The following is a 16,244-nucleotide window of genomic DNA, read 5'->3' as shown; positions in this document are numbered from 1 at the left end:
GTCTACACTGATGGTTCCCTGGTTGGTGGTCGCACTGCCTATGCTTTTGCTCACGCTGCCCATGTTGAGCAGCGCTCCTTGCCGGCTGGCTGCAGTATTTTTACTGCAGAGCTGGTGGCCATATTGCGCGCTCTTGAGCATATGCGTTTCTGCTCAGGTACATCCATCGTCGTCTGCAGTGACTCCCTGAGCAGCCTTCAGGCCATCGACCGCTGCTATGCCTCTTCTCCTCTGGTGTCCTCTATTCAGGAGTCTGTTTCCGCCATTACCCGTTCTGGTCGTTCGGTGGTCTTTGTTTGGACGCCAGGTCACGTTGGCATCCCGGGGAACGAACGTGTTGACAGGCTGGCCAAAGGGGCGATCGAGGCCCCAGCTTTGGAGATCGGCCTCACGGCTCACGATCAGCAGCTGGTGTTGCGCCGTAAAGTGCTTGGGATGTGGTCTGTTGAGTGGCGTGGCATGACAGCCCCGAATAAACTGCGGGCTGTTAAGGAGACGACCGATGTGTGGCGCTCCTCCCTGCGGGCTTCTCGCAAGGACTCTGTAATCCTGTGTCGGCTCCGCATCGGCCATACCTACCTGACGCATGGCCATCTTTTGCATCAGGAGGATCCCCCCCTGTGTCGGTGTGGGTCCCGGCTGACGGTAGCCCACATTCTGTTGGAGTGTCCCCGACTGCGCACCCTCCGGCAGTCTTTTAATCTCCCGGGCACTTTGCCTTTGGTTTTATGTGACGATGCCTCCATGGCTGATGACGTTTTAAATTTTATCCGTGGTAGTCCTTTTTATGGTTCCATTTAGGGAGGTCCTGCACCTTTCCCTTTCTGTGTCTTTTGTCCTCACGTCTCTCAATATTTGTTGCTGTTTTGGTGTGTCGTCAGATGGTTGACTCTTTCCCTTTTTTTGTTCTCGTGGTCAGTCGACCAGTCTCCGGCCATCTTCTTTTCTTCTGTTTCTTTCTGTTTGGTGTTCATCTGTCCTCTTTGTGTCTGTAGTGTTCGTTGCCGCATTTGTGTTCTTTTAGTGCCTGGGGGGGAGTCTCCTTCCCCTTGGGGTTTTACCTGCTTCGTGAATTTATGTCTCGCCTGTTTTTGGATTGGGGGACTGATGACCTTCGCTGTTTAGTCCCCCTTAAACATCCCAACAACCACCACCACCACACTTCCCTCCAGTACTAAATTGGTGATTCCTTGATGTCCCAGAATGCGTCCTATCTACAAGTACCTTCTTTTAGTCAAGTTGTGCCACATATTTCTTTTCTCCCAATTCTGTTCAGTATCTCCTCATTAATTGCATGATCTACCCTTTCAGTATTTTTCTGTAGCAGCGCATTTCAGAATCTTCTATTCTCTTCTTGTCTAAACTGTTTATCATCCGTGTTTCGCCCCTATACATGGCTACACTCCATAAAAGACTTCGTAACATTTAAACCTATATTTGATGGTAACAAATTTCTCCTCTTTAGAAACTTGTTTCTTGCCATTGTTAGTCTACATTTTATATCCTCTCTACTTGGGCCATCTTAAGTTATTTTGCTGCCCAAATAGCAAAACTCGTTTACTACATTCAGTGTCTTGTTTCCTAATCTAATTCCCTCAGCACCACCTGATTTGATTTGACTACATTCCATTATTCTTGTTTGTCTTTGTTGATGTTCATCGTATATTCTCCTTTCAAGCCACTGTCCATTCCATTCAGCTGCTCTTCCAGACCTTTGTTGTCTCTGACAGAGTTACAATGTCATCCGAAAACCTCAAAAGTTTTTATTTCTTCTCCCTGAACCTTAATTCCTACTCCAAATTTTTATTTGCTCTACAGATTAAAAAACTTTGGGATAGGCTGCAAACCTGTCTCACTCCCTTCTCACCTGCTTCCTTTTCACACCCTTCGATTCTTATAGCTGCCATCTGGTTTCTTTACAAGTTGTAAATACCCTTTCACTCAAAGTATTTTAACCCTCCTATATTCAGAATTTCAAAGAGAGTACTCTAGTCACCATTGTCAAAAGCTTTTGCTAAGTCTACAAATGCTATAAATATAGTTTTGCCATTCGTTAACATACCTTCTAATATAAGTCATAGGGTCAATATTGTTTCGCATGCTCCTACTTTTTCCCAGAATGCAAACTGATCTTCCCCAAGGTCAGTTTCCACCAGTTTTTACATTCTTTTGTAAAGAATTTATGTTACTAATTTCAACAATGACTTACTAAATTGATAATTCATTAGTTTCCACACCTGTTAGAAACTGCTGTTTTTGGAATTGGAATTATTACATTCTTCTTGAAGTCAGGGTTCTGCCTGTCTTACACATCTTGTACACCAAATGGAAGCATTCTGTCACTGCTGGCTGTCCTTGTACATATTTGATATTCTGATGCAGTTTCTCCAGTTTTAATCTGCAGTTCATAACAAATAAATTGTGGTTTAGAGCTCACATTTGCCCACGTAAATGTCTTACAATTTAAAATCTGGTTCCAAAAATATCTATCTTACCATTATATAATCAATCTGCAATCTTTTGATGTCTCCAGGTCTCTTCCCCACGTACAACCTTCTATCATGATTCTTAAACCAAGCGTTGATGATTAAATTACGCTCTATGCAAAATTCTACCAGGTGGCTTCCTCTTCCCTTTCCACCAGTCCATATTTACTTACTACTTTTCCTTCTCTTCCTTTTCCTACTGTCAAATTCCAGACACCCATCACAGTCAAATTTTCGTCTCCCATAACTATCTGAATAATTTCTTTTATCTGATCATACATTTATTCAGCCTCTTCATCATGTGCAGAGCTAGTTGGCATATAAAGTTGTACTGTTGTGGTAAGTATGGACTTCATGTCTACCTTGGCTACAATAATGTGATTATTATGCTGTTCATAGTATCTTACTGCCATTCTTATTTATTATTCATTATTAAATGTGCTCCTGCATTATCCTTATTTGACTTTGTATTTATAACCCAGTACTCACCTACCCAGAAGTCCTTTTCCTCCTGATACCAAATTTCACTAATTCTCACTATATCAAACTTCGACCTATTCATTTCCATTTTTAAATTTTCTAACCTATCTGCCTGATTAAGGGATCTAACATTCCATGCTCTGATCAGTTGAATGCCAGTTTTATTTGTCCTTAATGACGACATCCTCCTGAGTAATCCCTGCCCTGTTTTACCTCTGAAATCGTTTATCTAAGATGATGCCATCATCTTTAACAATATAATAGAGCAGCATGCCATCTGGAAAAATTGCAGCTGTAGTTTCACCTTGCCTTCAGCTGTTCACCGTACCAGCACAGCGAGGCCGTTTTGGTTGATGTTACAAGTTCAGATCAGTCAATCATCCAGACTGATGCCCCTGCAACTACTGAGAAGGCTCCTGTCCCTCTTCAGGAACCACACGTTTGTCTGGCCTCTCAACAGGTACCCCTCCATTGTGATTGCACGTACAGTACAGCTGTCTGTATCATTGAGGCACACAAGCCACCCCACCAATTGCGTGATTCATGGGTGGGTGGGGTGGGGGGTGGGGGGATCGCATAACAATGTTCTATACGTAACAGAGACCTGGAGATCTCAGATCCTAATTTTAAACTGTAAGGTGATTCCAGGGGCACATGAGTGTTCTGACCACCATTTGTTGGCTATGAATGTAGATTATAACTTAAATTGGATAGGAAATTAAAAGGATGGGAGATAGATAAATTGAAAGAATCAGAGGTTATTGATAGTTTGAGAGGAAGTATTAGGCAATGTTTGACTGAAACAGAGGAAGGGGATACAATAGAAGACAAATGGGTAGCTTTGAGAGATGAAATAATGAAAGCAACAGATGATCAAGTAAGTAAAAAGACAAGGCCCAAATAGGTAAAAAGACAGGGACTAGTAAGAGTCCGCAGATAACGCAAAATATGTTGAATATAACTAACAAAAGGAGAAAATATAAAAATGCAGCAAATGAAGCAGGCAAATGGAATACAAGTGTCTAAAACAAAAAAATTGGCAGAAAGCGCATAATAGATAAGCAGGATTGCCTAGAGGAAAAATGCAAGGCTGTAAAGAATGTGTATCTAGGAGGAAGATAAAAACTATCTATAGGAAGAAGCATCTGTAAGAATATCAAAGCTCAGATGGCAAAACAGTACTAAGCAAGAAGGGAAAGCTGAAAGGTGGAAGGAGTATATAGAGGATCTGCATACGGGGAAGCAAATTTGAGGACAATATTATAGAAAAAGTGGAGGAAGTAGGTGAAGATCTGATGGCAGATACGATACTGTGACAATTTGACTGAGCTCTGACACTTGTAAGTTTAGGCCCCTGGAGTAGATGATATTCCTTCAGTATTACTGACGTCCTTGGGAGAGCCAGCCATGACAAAACTACTCCACTTGGTGTGCAAGATATATGAGATGGGTGAAATATCCTCAGACTTCAGGCAGAATAAACTATCAGTTTAATGAAACTTCCTGGCAGATTAAAACTGTGTGCCCGACCGAGACTCGAACTCGGGACCTTTGCCTTTCGCGGGCAAGTGCTCTACCATCTGAGCTACCGAAGCACGACTCACGCCCGGTACTCACAGCTTTACTTCTGCCAGTATCTCATCTCCTAAATGTAGGAATACGTGAGTCAATAACGACTGTATGACTTACTTTGGAAGGTAGGTTAAGATAAGGCAAACCTAAATTTACAGTATTTGTAGGGTTAGAAAAATATTTTGACAATGTTGACTGGAACACACACTTTGAAATTCTTGCAGCTATAAGAGTCGCAGGGCGTGAAGGGGAAGTGTGGTTGAGAAGGGAATGAGACAGGGTTGCTGATTCAGTCTGTAGACTGAGTAAGCACTAAAGGAAGCCAAAGAAAAATTGGGGTAAGGAATTAATGTTCAGGAAGAAGAAATAAAAATTTTGAGCTTTGGCAATAACATTGCAATTCTGTGAGAGGCAGCAAAGAATTTGGAAGAGCAGTTGAATGGAATGGACAGTGTCTTTAAAGGAGTATATAAGATGAACATTAACAAAAGCAAGGTAAGGGCAATGGAATGTAGCCAAATTAAATCAAGCTATCCTAAGTGAAACAGATTAGAAAATGATACACTAAAAGCAATGTGAGTTTCACTAGTTGGGCAGCAAAATTACTGATGCTGGCCAAAGTAGTGAGGATATAAAATGCCATTGGCTGTAGCAAGGAAAGCATTTGTGAAAGAGAGAAATTTGTTAACATGTATATAAATTTAAATGTTCAAATGTTTTTTTGTTGAATGCAGTGTAGCCTTATATGGAAGTGAAATGTGAACAATAAGCAGTTCTGACGTGAAGAGAGTAGAAACTTTTGAAATCTTGTGCTGTAGATTGGATGGGTAGATCATGTGATTAATGAGAAGGCACCAAATCGAATTGGAAAGAAAATAAATCTGTGGTACAACTTGACTAAAAGAAGGGATTTGTTGATAGGACACATTCTGAGGAATGAAAGAATTGTTCATTAAGGTACTGAAGGTATGCACAGGGGATAGACATTGTAGAGAGAGAACAAGGGATAAATACAGTAACATCGTTCAAATCGATGTAGGTTGCAGTAGTTATTCTAAGATGAAGAGTCCTGCTCAGGATAGAGTAGCACACAGAGAGCTGCATCAAATGAGTATTCAGACTGAAAACAACAACGACAGCACAGTTGGAGCCTTCTACATCTATGTCAATACTCTGAAAACCACCGTGAGATGCATGACAAAAGGTACATCTCATTGTACCAGTTATTAGGGTTGCTTCGTGTTCCATTCACATGTGGAGCATGGGAAGAATAACAATTTCAGTGCCTCAGTGCGTGCAGAGATCCACACGGTCCCCGTGTGAGTGATACATATGTGGTTGTAGTATATTCCTAGAATCATCATTTAATGACGGTTCTTGAAACTTTGTTAATAGATTTTCTTGGGATAATTTACATCCATCTTCAAGAGTCTTGCAGTTCAGTTTCTTCAGTATCTCTGTGACATTTCCCCATAGGTCAGACAAACCTGTCACCATTCATGCTACTCTCCTCTGTATACATTCAATATCCCCTGTTAGTCCTATTTGGTATGAGTCCGACACATTTGTGCAATATTCTAGGATTGATCGCATGAGTGATTTGTAAGCAATCTCCCCTGTAGACTGGTTGCACTTCCCCAGTGTTCTATCAATAAACTGAAGTCTATCACCTGCTTTATGAGCCTATGTGATCATTCCACTTCATATCCCTACGAAGTGCTACACCCAGATATTTGTATGAGTTCGTGGATTTGAACAGTGTCTTATTGATATTATAGTTATAGGATATTATGTTTTTTTTTCATTTTATGAAATGCAGAGTTTTATGTTTCTGAACATGTAAAGCAAGTTGCCAGTCTTTGCACCACTTCGAAATGTTATCGAGATCTTCCTGAATATTTATGCAGCTTCTTTCGGAAAGTAGTTAATCATAGATAACTGCGTCATCTGCAAAAAGTCTGGTGGTGTTATTAAGATTGTCTCCAAGGTCATTAATATACAACATGAACGGCAAGGGTCCCAACTCACTTCCCTGGGGTACACCTGAAGTTACTTCTACATCTGACGGTGACTCTCCACCCAAGATAACATGCTGCTTCCTCCCTAGCCCTCAATCCAGTCACAAATATGACTTGATACCCCATGTGATCATACTTTTGACAGTAAGCATAGGTGTGGTACTGAGACAAATGCTTTTCAGAATGCAAGGTTTACTGCATCTACCTGATTGGATGGATCCAAAGCTTCCAGTATGTCATGTGAGATAAGTGCAAGTTGGTTTTCACGTGATCGATGTTTTCAGAATCCGTGCTGGTTGGCAATGTGGAGGTCATTCTGTCCAAGATTTCTTATTATATTTGAGCTCAGATGAGCTCACAATATGTTCTAAGATTTGACAGCAAACCATCAGCTGTATGATGGAATGATAACAATGAAAATTTGTGCTCGAGTGCGATTCAAAACCGAATTTCCTGCTTGTTGCTAGTGGTCACCTTACCATTAGGCTATCTGAGCAAGCTCCCCAGCCAGACCCAGACTTCCACTTGTCATCAACCATCTGGCTGTGGAGTGTGCTCAGATAGCCTAACGGTAAGGCAATCACTCGCAATAAATGGGAATCTGGGTTCGAGTCCCGGTCCGGCACAAATTTTCATTGTCGTCATTCCATTATACAACTGATGGATGTCCGTATTCACAACTGTGAATACGTTTCATGTATTTTGTAATGGCTGTTTTCACCACAGTACCTATTCCTCTGGATATGCACGCATGTCTGAAGAAATATTGCATTATGCTTCTGAACAAAATAGGTACTGAAGTATCATATTTCAGAACATCGTCTCACCACAACATTATATAAACAATGTTTTTCTTTCTCTGTACTTATATTGTTCATGTGTAAACTTAGTTTTTCTTCTTCAAAACTATATTTACATAAATATTCATTATATCATTATGCACAATATTTGATTGCATTTACAATGCCAGTTTTAGATTCCATTAGAAAATGACTTCAATAGAAAAAGTCCCAATCGGTGTGGACTAAAGTAAAGAACTTCTTAGCAAATGGAACATTTATTCATCAGTTCAACATATATTTGTGCAGCAGCACTGCTCTCCAAACTGCACTTATTTTGTTGTGGGTGCTGGTGTGCCAGAGTGCAGAGGCCCAAGTTATTAGGCTGAGGCACCTTAGTTGTAGTTGTAAGTTATTGTTGGTAGATTTCTGATCTAGTAATTTGCTTATGAATGTTGCCTTGCACTTTCAATTGGCACATTCACTTTTTGAGATATTCACATGTCTTCGGACGACCATACAATGATTACATTAGTATCTACACTGATGTTTGTCCATTGGATCTGGAACTGTTGTGATGTGGGTATGCAATGAGAATGCTGTCACTCAAAAATACAATTTATTGGTTACAGAGTGATAGCATAACAATTACACATCAGAAACTGACAACGCACAGAATGGATACAGATTACAATTGTGTTTAATCAAATGACTAGTGAAGACATGTTGATGCATTATGAATAACAAATACAAAACAGTTACAAGTATGTAATGGTTGAGAAGCACAGACAGACTGACTGACTGACTGACTAATACAGACTGCTGGCCAGGGATGATGCATCAATACTATATATTTAGAGCATTTTTTTCCTTTATGGGCCACTGGCTCTCAGCTGCAGGTAAATGAGCTGCTGTCCACAGTCAGCGGCCTCTGGTAGTGGCCTGGAGCAGCCAAATAGCATGCTACTCCAAATGAGGATACCACAGTGGTGTTAGCAACGGTGTAATAACAGGCGGGTTATTACATAGACATGCAGTATTAAGATGTTTTATAGGTAACACTGGGAGGCAGCCAAGTGAGTGCAGATTGGGAGAAAATTTGTATTTTCCTCAGGCTGTATTTGATTTTGGACTCAGGTCACGACAAATAGCTTCGGTACAAAACTGCAGCATGTGCTTACTACTGACTGCTGTTTTATTATTGTTCTGAGACCTGGTGTAGATCATTTCCAATATGGGGCATTCATTTATTGTGGATTATGGTAGGGAAGGCAAATAGTCAGCTTTGGTTTAATGAAATAATTTTGGGAAAGTGTGGCTCATCTGGAAAGGAGACCACGTATGGGACACTGGTGTGGCCTAATCTTGAGCACTGATCGTGTGTTCAGGATCTGCAGCAGGTCATATTAAAGAAAGACATCGAAGCAATTCAGAGCCAGTTGCCAGCTGTGTTATTGGTAGGTTCAGGCAACATGCAAGTACTACAGAGGTACTTTGGGAACTCCTAGAGGGAAGGTGACATTCTTTTCAAGAAATACTACTGGGAAAATTTAGAGAACCAGCACCTGAATGTCACTGCAAAACGATCCTATTGCCACCAACATACATTTCATGTAAGGACTACAATGATAAGATACGAGAAATTATGGCTTATTTGGAGGCACATAGACAGTTATTTTTTCCCACTCTAGTTGTGAGTGGCTCATGAAACTTTGTTAATTGACTTTCTCAGGGTAGTTTATGTCTATTTTCAAGAGTTGTCCATCTCAGTTCCTTCAGTATCTCCGAGACAGTTTCCCATGGGTCAGACAAACCAGTGACCATTCATGCTGCCCTTCTCTGCATATGTTCAATATCCCTTGTTAGTCCTATTTGTTACAGGTTCCACACATGTGAACAATATTTTACGATGGGTCACATGAGTGATTTTTAAGCGATCTTATTTGTAGACTGATTACACTTCCCACTATTCTACCAATAAATTGAAGTCTATCACCTGCTTTACCTACAACTGAAGCTATGTGATCATTCCATTTCATATCCCTACAAAGTGGGGGACTGATGACCTTAGCTGTTTAGTCCCCCTTAAACATCCCAACGACCACCACCACCTACAAAGTATTACATCAAGGTATTGTATGAATTGGCCAATTCCAACAGTGACTCATCGATATTATAGTCATAGGATACTAAGTTTTTTTCCCTTTTGTGAAGTACATAGTTATACAATTCTGAACCTTTAAACAAGTTGGCAATCTTTGCACCACTTTGAAATCTTATCAAGATCTGACTAAATATTTCTGCAGCTTCTTTCAGACAGTACTTCATTATTTAACTGCATCATTTGCAAAATATCTTGAGTTTACTATTAAAATTGTCTGTAAGGTCATTAATATAAGATATGAACAGCAATGGTCCCAACATACTTTCCTGGGACACACCCGAAGTTACTTCAACATCTGACAACGACTCCCAATCCAAAATGACATGCTGCATCCTCCCTATCCAAAAGTTCTCAATCCAGTCACCAGTTTCACTCGATGCCCAATATACTCATGCTTTTGAGAATAAGTGTAGGTGTGGTACTGAGTGAAATGCTTTTTGGAAATAAAGAAATACTTCACCAATGTGGCTGCCTTGATCCATAACTTTCAGTATGTTATGTGAGAATTTATGTTTGAGCTCAGAATATGTTGTTAAGATTCTACAACAAATCAATGTCAAGGATATTGTTTGGTAGTTCTGTGGATCACTTGTACTTCCCTTCTTATAGACGGATATGTCCTGTGCTTTTTGTCAAGAACTGGGCATGGTTCGTTTGAGAAATAATACGATGAAGAGTGGCTAACTCAGCCACAAATTCAGTAAAAAATCTTGTTGGGATTTCATTGGGCCCTGGAGCTTTGTTCAGTTTTAACAGTTTCAGCTGTTTCTCAACACCACTGACACAAACACTTATTCATTCATCTTTTTAGTGGTACGAGGATTAAATTCCGGTAATTCTCCTGGCTTTTCTTTTGTAAAGGAACATTTGAAAGTGGAGTTAAGCATTTCGGCTTTTGCTTTGTTACTCTGTTTCAATTCCTGCATCATTTGCTAAGAACTTTACACTAACTTTGGTGCCACTAACAGCATTTACATATGTCCATAATTTCTTTAGGTTTTGTGAAATATCATTTGACAATATTCTGCTATGGTAGTCATTGAAGGCATCATACACTGCTCTTTTGACAGCCAATTTGGCATTGATATTTAAATCTCAATATAAAAATAATAGTTTCATTGTATATTAGTAGAGATTTATTTGTAAGTGGATTATTATTTGCCCAGAAATTATTGATTATTAGACATATCAAAATAAGTTTAGCGTCATCTCAATTCTGAGAGTTCCAGAACCTGTGCGGAAAATATTATAATAGAGATCAACATAAGCATCATTTCCACGCTTTTTCTTGCTCATGAAAACCACACGTTGCATGTTGTACCACCATACAGTGAGACCTTCAGAGGTGGTGGTCCAGATTGCTGTACACACCAGTATCTCGAATACCTAGTAGCATGTCCTCTTGCATTGATTCATGCCTGTATTTGTCATGGTATACTATCCACATGTTCATCAAGGCACTGCTGGTCCATATTGTCCCACTCCTCAATGGTGATTCAGCGTAAATCCCTCAGAGTGGTTGGTGGGTCATGTCGTCCATAAACAGCCCTTTTCAATCTATCCCAGACATGTTCAATAGGATTCATGTCCGGAGAACATGTTGGTCACTCTAGTCGAGCGATGTCGTTATCCTGAAGGAAGTCATTCACAAGATGTGCAGTATGGGGGGGGGGGGGGGGGCTGAATTGTCATCCATGAAGACGAATATCTTGCCAATATGCTGCTGATATGGTTGCACTATCCATCGGAGCATGGCATTCACATTTCGTACAGCTGTTTACGGCACCTTCCGTGACCACCAGGAGCATATGTCAGTGCCACATAATGCCACCCCAAAACAGCAGGGAACCTCCACCTTGCTGCGCTTGCTGGACAATGTGTCTAAGGCATTCAGCCTGACCAGTTCGCCTCCAAACATGTCTCAGATGATTGTCTGGTTGAAGGCATATGCGACACTCATTGGTGAAGAGCACGTGATGCCAATCCTGAGTGTTCCATTCCTCATGTTGTTGGGCCCATCAGTACTGCTGCACTGCATGGTGTCGTGGTTGCAAAGATGTGGTCTAGTGTAGCAGGGGATACAACCAGTCGGCTTTGAACAATGACGTCACAAGTCGCCAGAGCATGTATTACAAAGATGAAAGAGCTGAGGAGAATGTTGAGAAACAAAGGAATGCGAGACAGATAAACTTTATTTCACATATGTAAGGGCCAGTAGTATTTTCACATTAACGATATCGCGTGTTTTTATCTTAGTATTTCTCCGCAAAATACAATGGAAAGAAATGAATGAAATTACTAGCAAAGAATACATCACGTTACATGTATGTCAGTTGTATCTCGAAAGTCTTTCGAACTGTATTGCTTAAGTGCAGTACGGGATACAAGTTCAGCGTAGTCGATTTCTTAGTTTCAACTAGCATTGCTGTCCTGTTGTTCACTTTAACTATGTATCCCCTGCTTCACTAAACCGCAGATGAAACCCGATACAAATTAAAAGCTCATTCGAAGTGTGTTGCTTAAGTACAGTCCGGAATACGAGTTTGTCGTAAGGCGATTTCTTCGTTTTCACTAGCATTACTGTCCTGTTCTTCACGTGAATGATGTATCCTCCGCTTCAGTAAACCCTAAGTGGAACACGGGATACAAATTGTAGATGTGCTGTTTATTTCGTCTCCGCTATTACTAACATAAAGTAGTATCAGTTTATTCTATCTCGTGAGATTTTTTTTTTAAGCCAAAAAACACTTATCAGCTACTGAAGCATCTGTATCTTCTAATGGGTGCGGGAGTTCCGACTCCTGGGGAGGTGGGTGGGTGTGAGTCGGAACTCCCGCACCCATTAGAAGATACAGATGCTTCAGTAGCTGATAAGTGTTTTTTGGCTTTTAAAAAAAAAAAAATCTCACGAGATAGAATAAACTGATCCTAAGATACAGATGCTTCAGTAGCTGATAAGTGTTTTTTGGCTTTTTAAAAAAAAAAAATCTCACGAGATAGAATAAACTGATCCTACTTACTAATAGGTGGAAATACACGTACGTTACATTTGCAACCTGTTTCATTTTATATGTTTTGATTGTTTATTTAACCTTTGTGTTTCACTTGTCTTTTGCTGTTATGTTTTAGTTTTTTTATTGATTGCTTAATAAAGTAGGATCAGTTTATTCTATCTCGTTAGATTTTTTTTTAAAAGCCAAAAAGCACTTATCAGCTACTGAAGCATCTGTATCTAATATCAAGCAATCGCTTTTAGATTCACATTCAATTATTTTAATGATAGCGCTTATTAGAACACAGAACTGCTTTATTATCTATGCCTTGAAGTGAAGACATTACTATATATGACTAAGGAATGACGTCATTGTTCAAAGCCGACGGGTTGTATCCCCTGCTACACTAGACCCCAAAGATGGACCTCACCATGGACGTCGGGAGTGAAGTTTCACATCATGCAGCCTATTGCGCACAGTTTGAGTCGTAACAAGACATCCTGTGGCTGCATGAAAAGCATTATTCAACATGGTGATGTTGCTGTTAGGGTTCCTCCGAGTCATAATCTGTAGGTAGTGGTCATCCACTGCAGTAGTAGCCCTTGGGCAGCCTGTGCAAGGCATGTCATTGACAGTTCCTGTCTCTCTGTATCTCCTCCATGTCCAAACAACATAGCTTTGGTTCTCTCTGAGACGCCTGGACATTTCGGTTGTTGAGAGCCCTTCCTGGCACAAAGTAATAATGCGGACATGATTGAACTGTGATATTGACCATCTAGACACAGTTGAACTACAGATAACACGAGCCGTGTCCCTCTTTCCTGGTGAAATGACTCGAACTGATCGGCCGTTGGACCCCATCTCTGTAATAGGCACTGCTCATGCGTGGTTGTTCACATCTTGGAGTGGGTTTAGTGACATCTCTGAACAGTCAAAGGGACTTTGTCTGTGATACAATATCCACAGTCAATGTCTATCTTCAGGAGTTCTGAGAACTGGGGTGATGCAAAACTCTTTATGACGTGTGTATTTTGTTGCTAAATAAATGGAAATTGAGTTTTTACCAATGAGGCACTAGTCTCTTAACATACACAGCTTTTCTGTCTGTAGGCTACATGTGCGTAGGTATGGGCACTTCTTTAAATCATACACGAATGAAGAGGTTTTTTATTTTCAGCTGTGGGCAGCTGTCGTACTATACTTTCAAAACTTATAATAACTTTATTGTTTTGTGTCTGTAGAGTAGTGTCGTGTTCAGTTATCCCACAACATGATACACCTTCACACCCACAAAACCATTATGTTGAATAATTCTGGGTGCAGATGTCTACACGATTATGATAGTAACTTGTTTTCTTGATCATTGCTTTTAATGGGTATGTGTTTGCAGTAGTGACAGATCTTTATTTTGTTTTGCAGGAGTGCTTCTCAGAAGGAAATGGACAGACAGCTGCTTGAGGCGGCTGAATCCAGAAGGAGTTTGAATCGCCTCCTAGCCACAGGGGCATACGTGGGGGCACGAGACAGGAGGGGGAGGACTGCCCTTCATTTTGTTGCAGACTACATGTGTGACAAGGACGACATAAAGTTGCTGCTGGGAGCTGGAGCAGATGTGGAGGCACGGGATTCGAATGGTAGGACTGTGCTGCACTATGCAGCTGCAGCTACCTCTTCATACAAGCAAAGCAGAGAGTGTCTGCGTCAGGCTGGTGCGCGAGTGGATGCGAGGGACAGGTGGCTCCAAATACCTCTGCATTGTGCCGTGCAGGCTGACAATCTGGAAACTGTTAAGGAGCTTTTGGCAGCCTCCAGTGACGTGAACGCTGCTGATGTATATGGGAACACACCACTACACCTGGCGGCACAGAGGGGCAACGCAAATGTGGTAAAGGCACTGTTGGACCTGAGAGCAGAAAAGGATGCCAAGAACAGCTTGAGAGAGACACCTCTGGATGTGGCCAAGAAGTGTAATAATAATCAGCTGTTAGCCATTCTTAGGTAAACCTCACTTTATAACAAATACCTCTGTACAATAACACAAATATGCCTCTTTGCTTTGTTAGTTAAGAATGTTACTGCAGTTATATGCAAGTTGACCTTAACCCCTAGGATCAAATTTATACAGATGGTAGACAATTGTACCAGAAAAGGAGAGCAGTAAAAAGACTGTGGTGCTTTTCTAGTTTAATAGAAGGCTTTGTAGCACTTGAGTATGAAGGGGAAGGGGATAGGGGACTGGAGAACAAAGATTGAGGCCAGGAGGATTATGGGAACATGGGATATATTTCAGAGAGAGTTCCCACCTGCACAATTCAGAAAATCTGGTGCTGGTGGGAAAATCTGGTGTTGGTGGGGAGGATCCAGATAGCACAGTATGTGAAGCACTCATTAGAATTAAGAACTTCATGTTAGGCAGCATACCCAGCAACTGGGTGCTCCAGCTGTTTCTCAGCTATGGGTTGTCATTGTCCGTTTGTGCAGACCGACAGCTTGTCGGTTGTCGTGCCCGTGTAGAATGAAGCACAGTGGTTGTATCTTAACTTGTAGATCGCGTGACTGCTTTCACAGGTAGCCCTTTCCCGTGCGGGTCCGGGGGTTAGAATAGGCCCGAGGTATTCCTGCCTGTCATAAGAGGCGACTAAAAGGAGTCCCTCCCTGTGGTGTCACTGCCAGACACCACACTTGCTAGGTGGTAGCTTAAATGGGCCGCGGTCCATTAGTACATGTCGGAGCCACGTGTCGCCACTGTGTGATCGCAGATCGAGCGCCACCACACGGCAGGTCTCGAGAGACGTATGAGAACTCGCCCCAGTTGTACGACGACGTTGCTAGCGACTGCACGTACGAAGCCTTTGCTCTCATTTGTCGAGAGACAGTTAGAATAGCCTTCAGCTAAGTTAATGGCTACGACTTAGCAAGGCGCCATTAGCCTTAGATAGCTTGTATCTAAAGAGTCTCACTTGTATCGCCACAATCTCCAGATGTCTCATCAAGAACGATGTATACAAAGGAAGGATTAAAAGTTAAGTAGTCCAGAAGTTACGTATTTTCTTTATAGCATTCATTAAGTCTCCTGTTTCAGACCTCACTCCATCCTTCGTGAGTTAGCGCATGCATCTTGGCCGCCTCTTTCAATTAGTGTGCGTAGTGTTGGCAAGTCTGCCGACACTACACTCCCCCTCAAGGGGGTAGTTAGCGCCTGCGTCCAGAGACGGACGGTTCCACGACCTTGGCGGTCATTTTGGTTTTTCACTTCTTCTGGTTTCTTCCGTCCTTTGGTTGGTTCCTTTCTTTGTTCTTCTCCATCTCACTGTCTTACTTACTTCTCCTTGCCTCCTTCTCCTTGCCTCCTTCTCCTTCTCCTTGCCTTCTTCTCCTTGCCTTCTCTGGTCTCCGCCTCGGCGTTTGAGACAGTCTGTCCTTTCTCTCCCTCTCTCCCTTCTTTTTCCTCTTCTTCCTTCCTCCCTGTGCGTGCCTGAAGGCCGACCCACGCGTTCGCAGGCATAGCCGGTGACGGGGTAATGCGTAATTCCCCACCCTGGGTAGACAACTAAGGCACGCATGTACCCCCTGGTAAAGGCCAGGCCCAGGGAGGGGTGATTGCCTGAGCTGACACCTTCCGACCATGCCGATTGGTCCCTCCGTCCGTTTCTCGGGAGGTGTGACCTGAGGTGTAAACATTCACCTAAGGCGGGAGTGCCCTCTGAGAGGGTCCCCACAAGGAAGGAGCGCGCCATCGGAGATGCTGGCAA

General features: G+C 41.9%; 1 protein-coding gene across 1 annotated transcript in view; it reads left to right on the top strand.

Moving 5' to 3' along the window:
* Positions 1-16,244, top strand: part of LOC126210190 (CARD- and ANK-domain containing inflammasome adapter protein-like) — a 145,198-nt gene that overhangs the window by 98,789 nt on the left and 30,165 nt on the right. Inside the window, exon 6 of the mRNA XM_049939366.1 lies at positions 13,912-14,490. Coding sequence (XP_049795323.1) covers positions 13,912-14,490 — 579 coding nt within the window. The remainder of the gene's footprint in view (positions 1-13,911; positions 14,491-16,244) is intronic.

This window comes from Schistocerca nitens, chromosome 10, assembly GCF_023898315.1.
Source record: "Schistocerca nitens isolate TAMUIC-IGC-003100 chromosome 10, iqSchNite1.1, whole genome shotgun sequence".
Taxonomy (NCBI): Eukaryota; Metazoa; Arthropoda; class Insecta; order Orthoptera; family Acrididae; genus Schistocerca; species Schistocerca nitens.
This window is presented reverse-complemented; position numbering and strand designations above follow the sequence as displayed.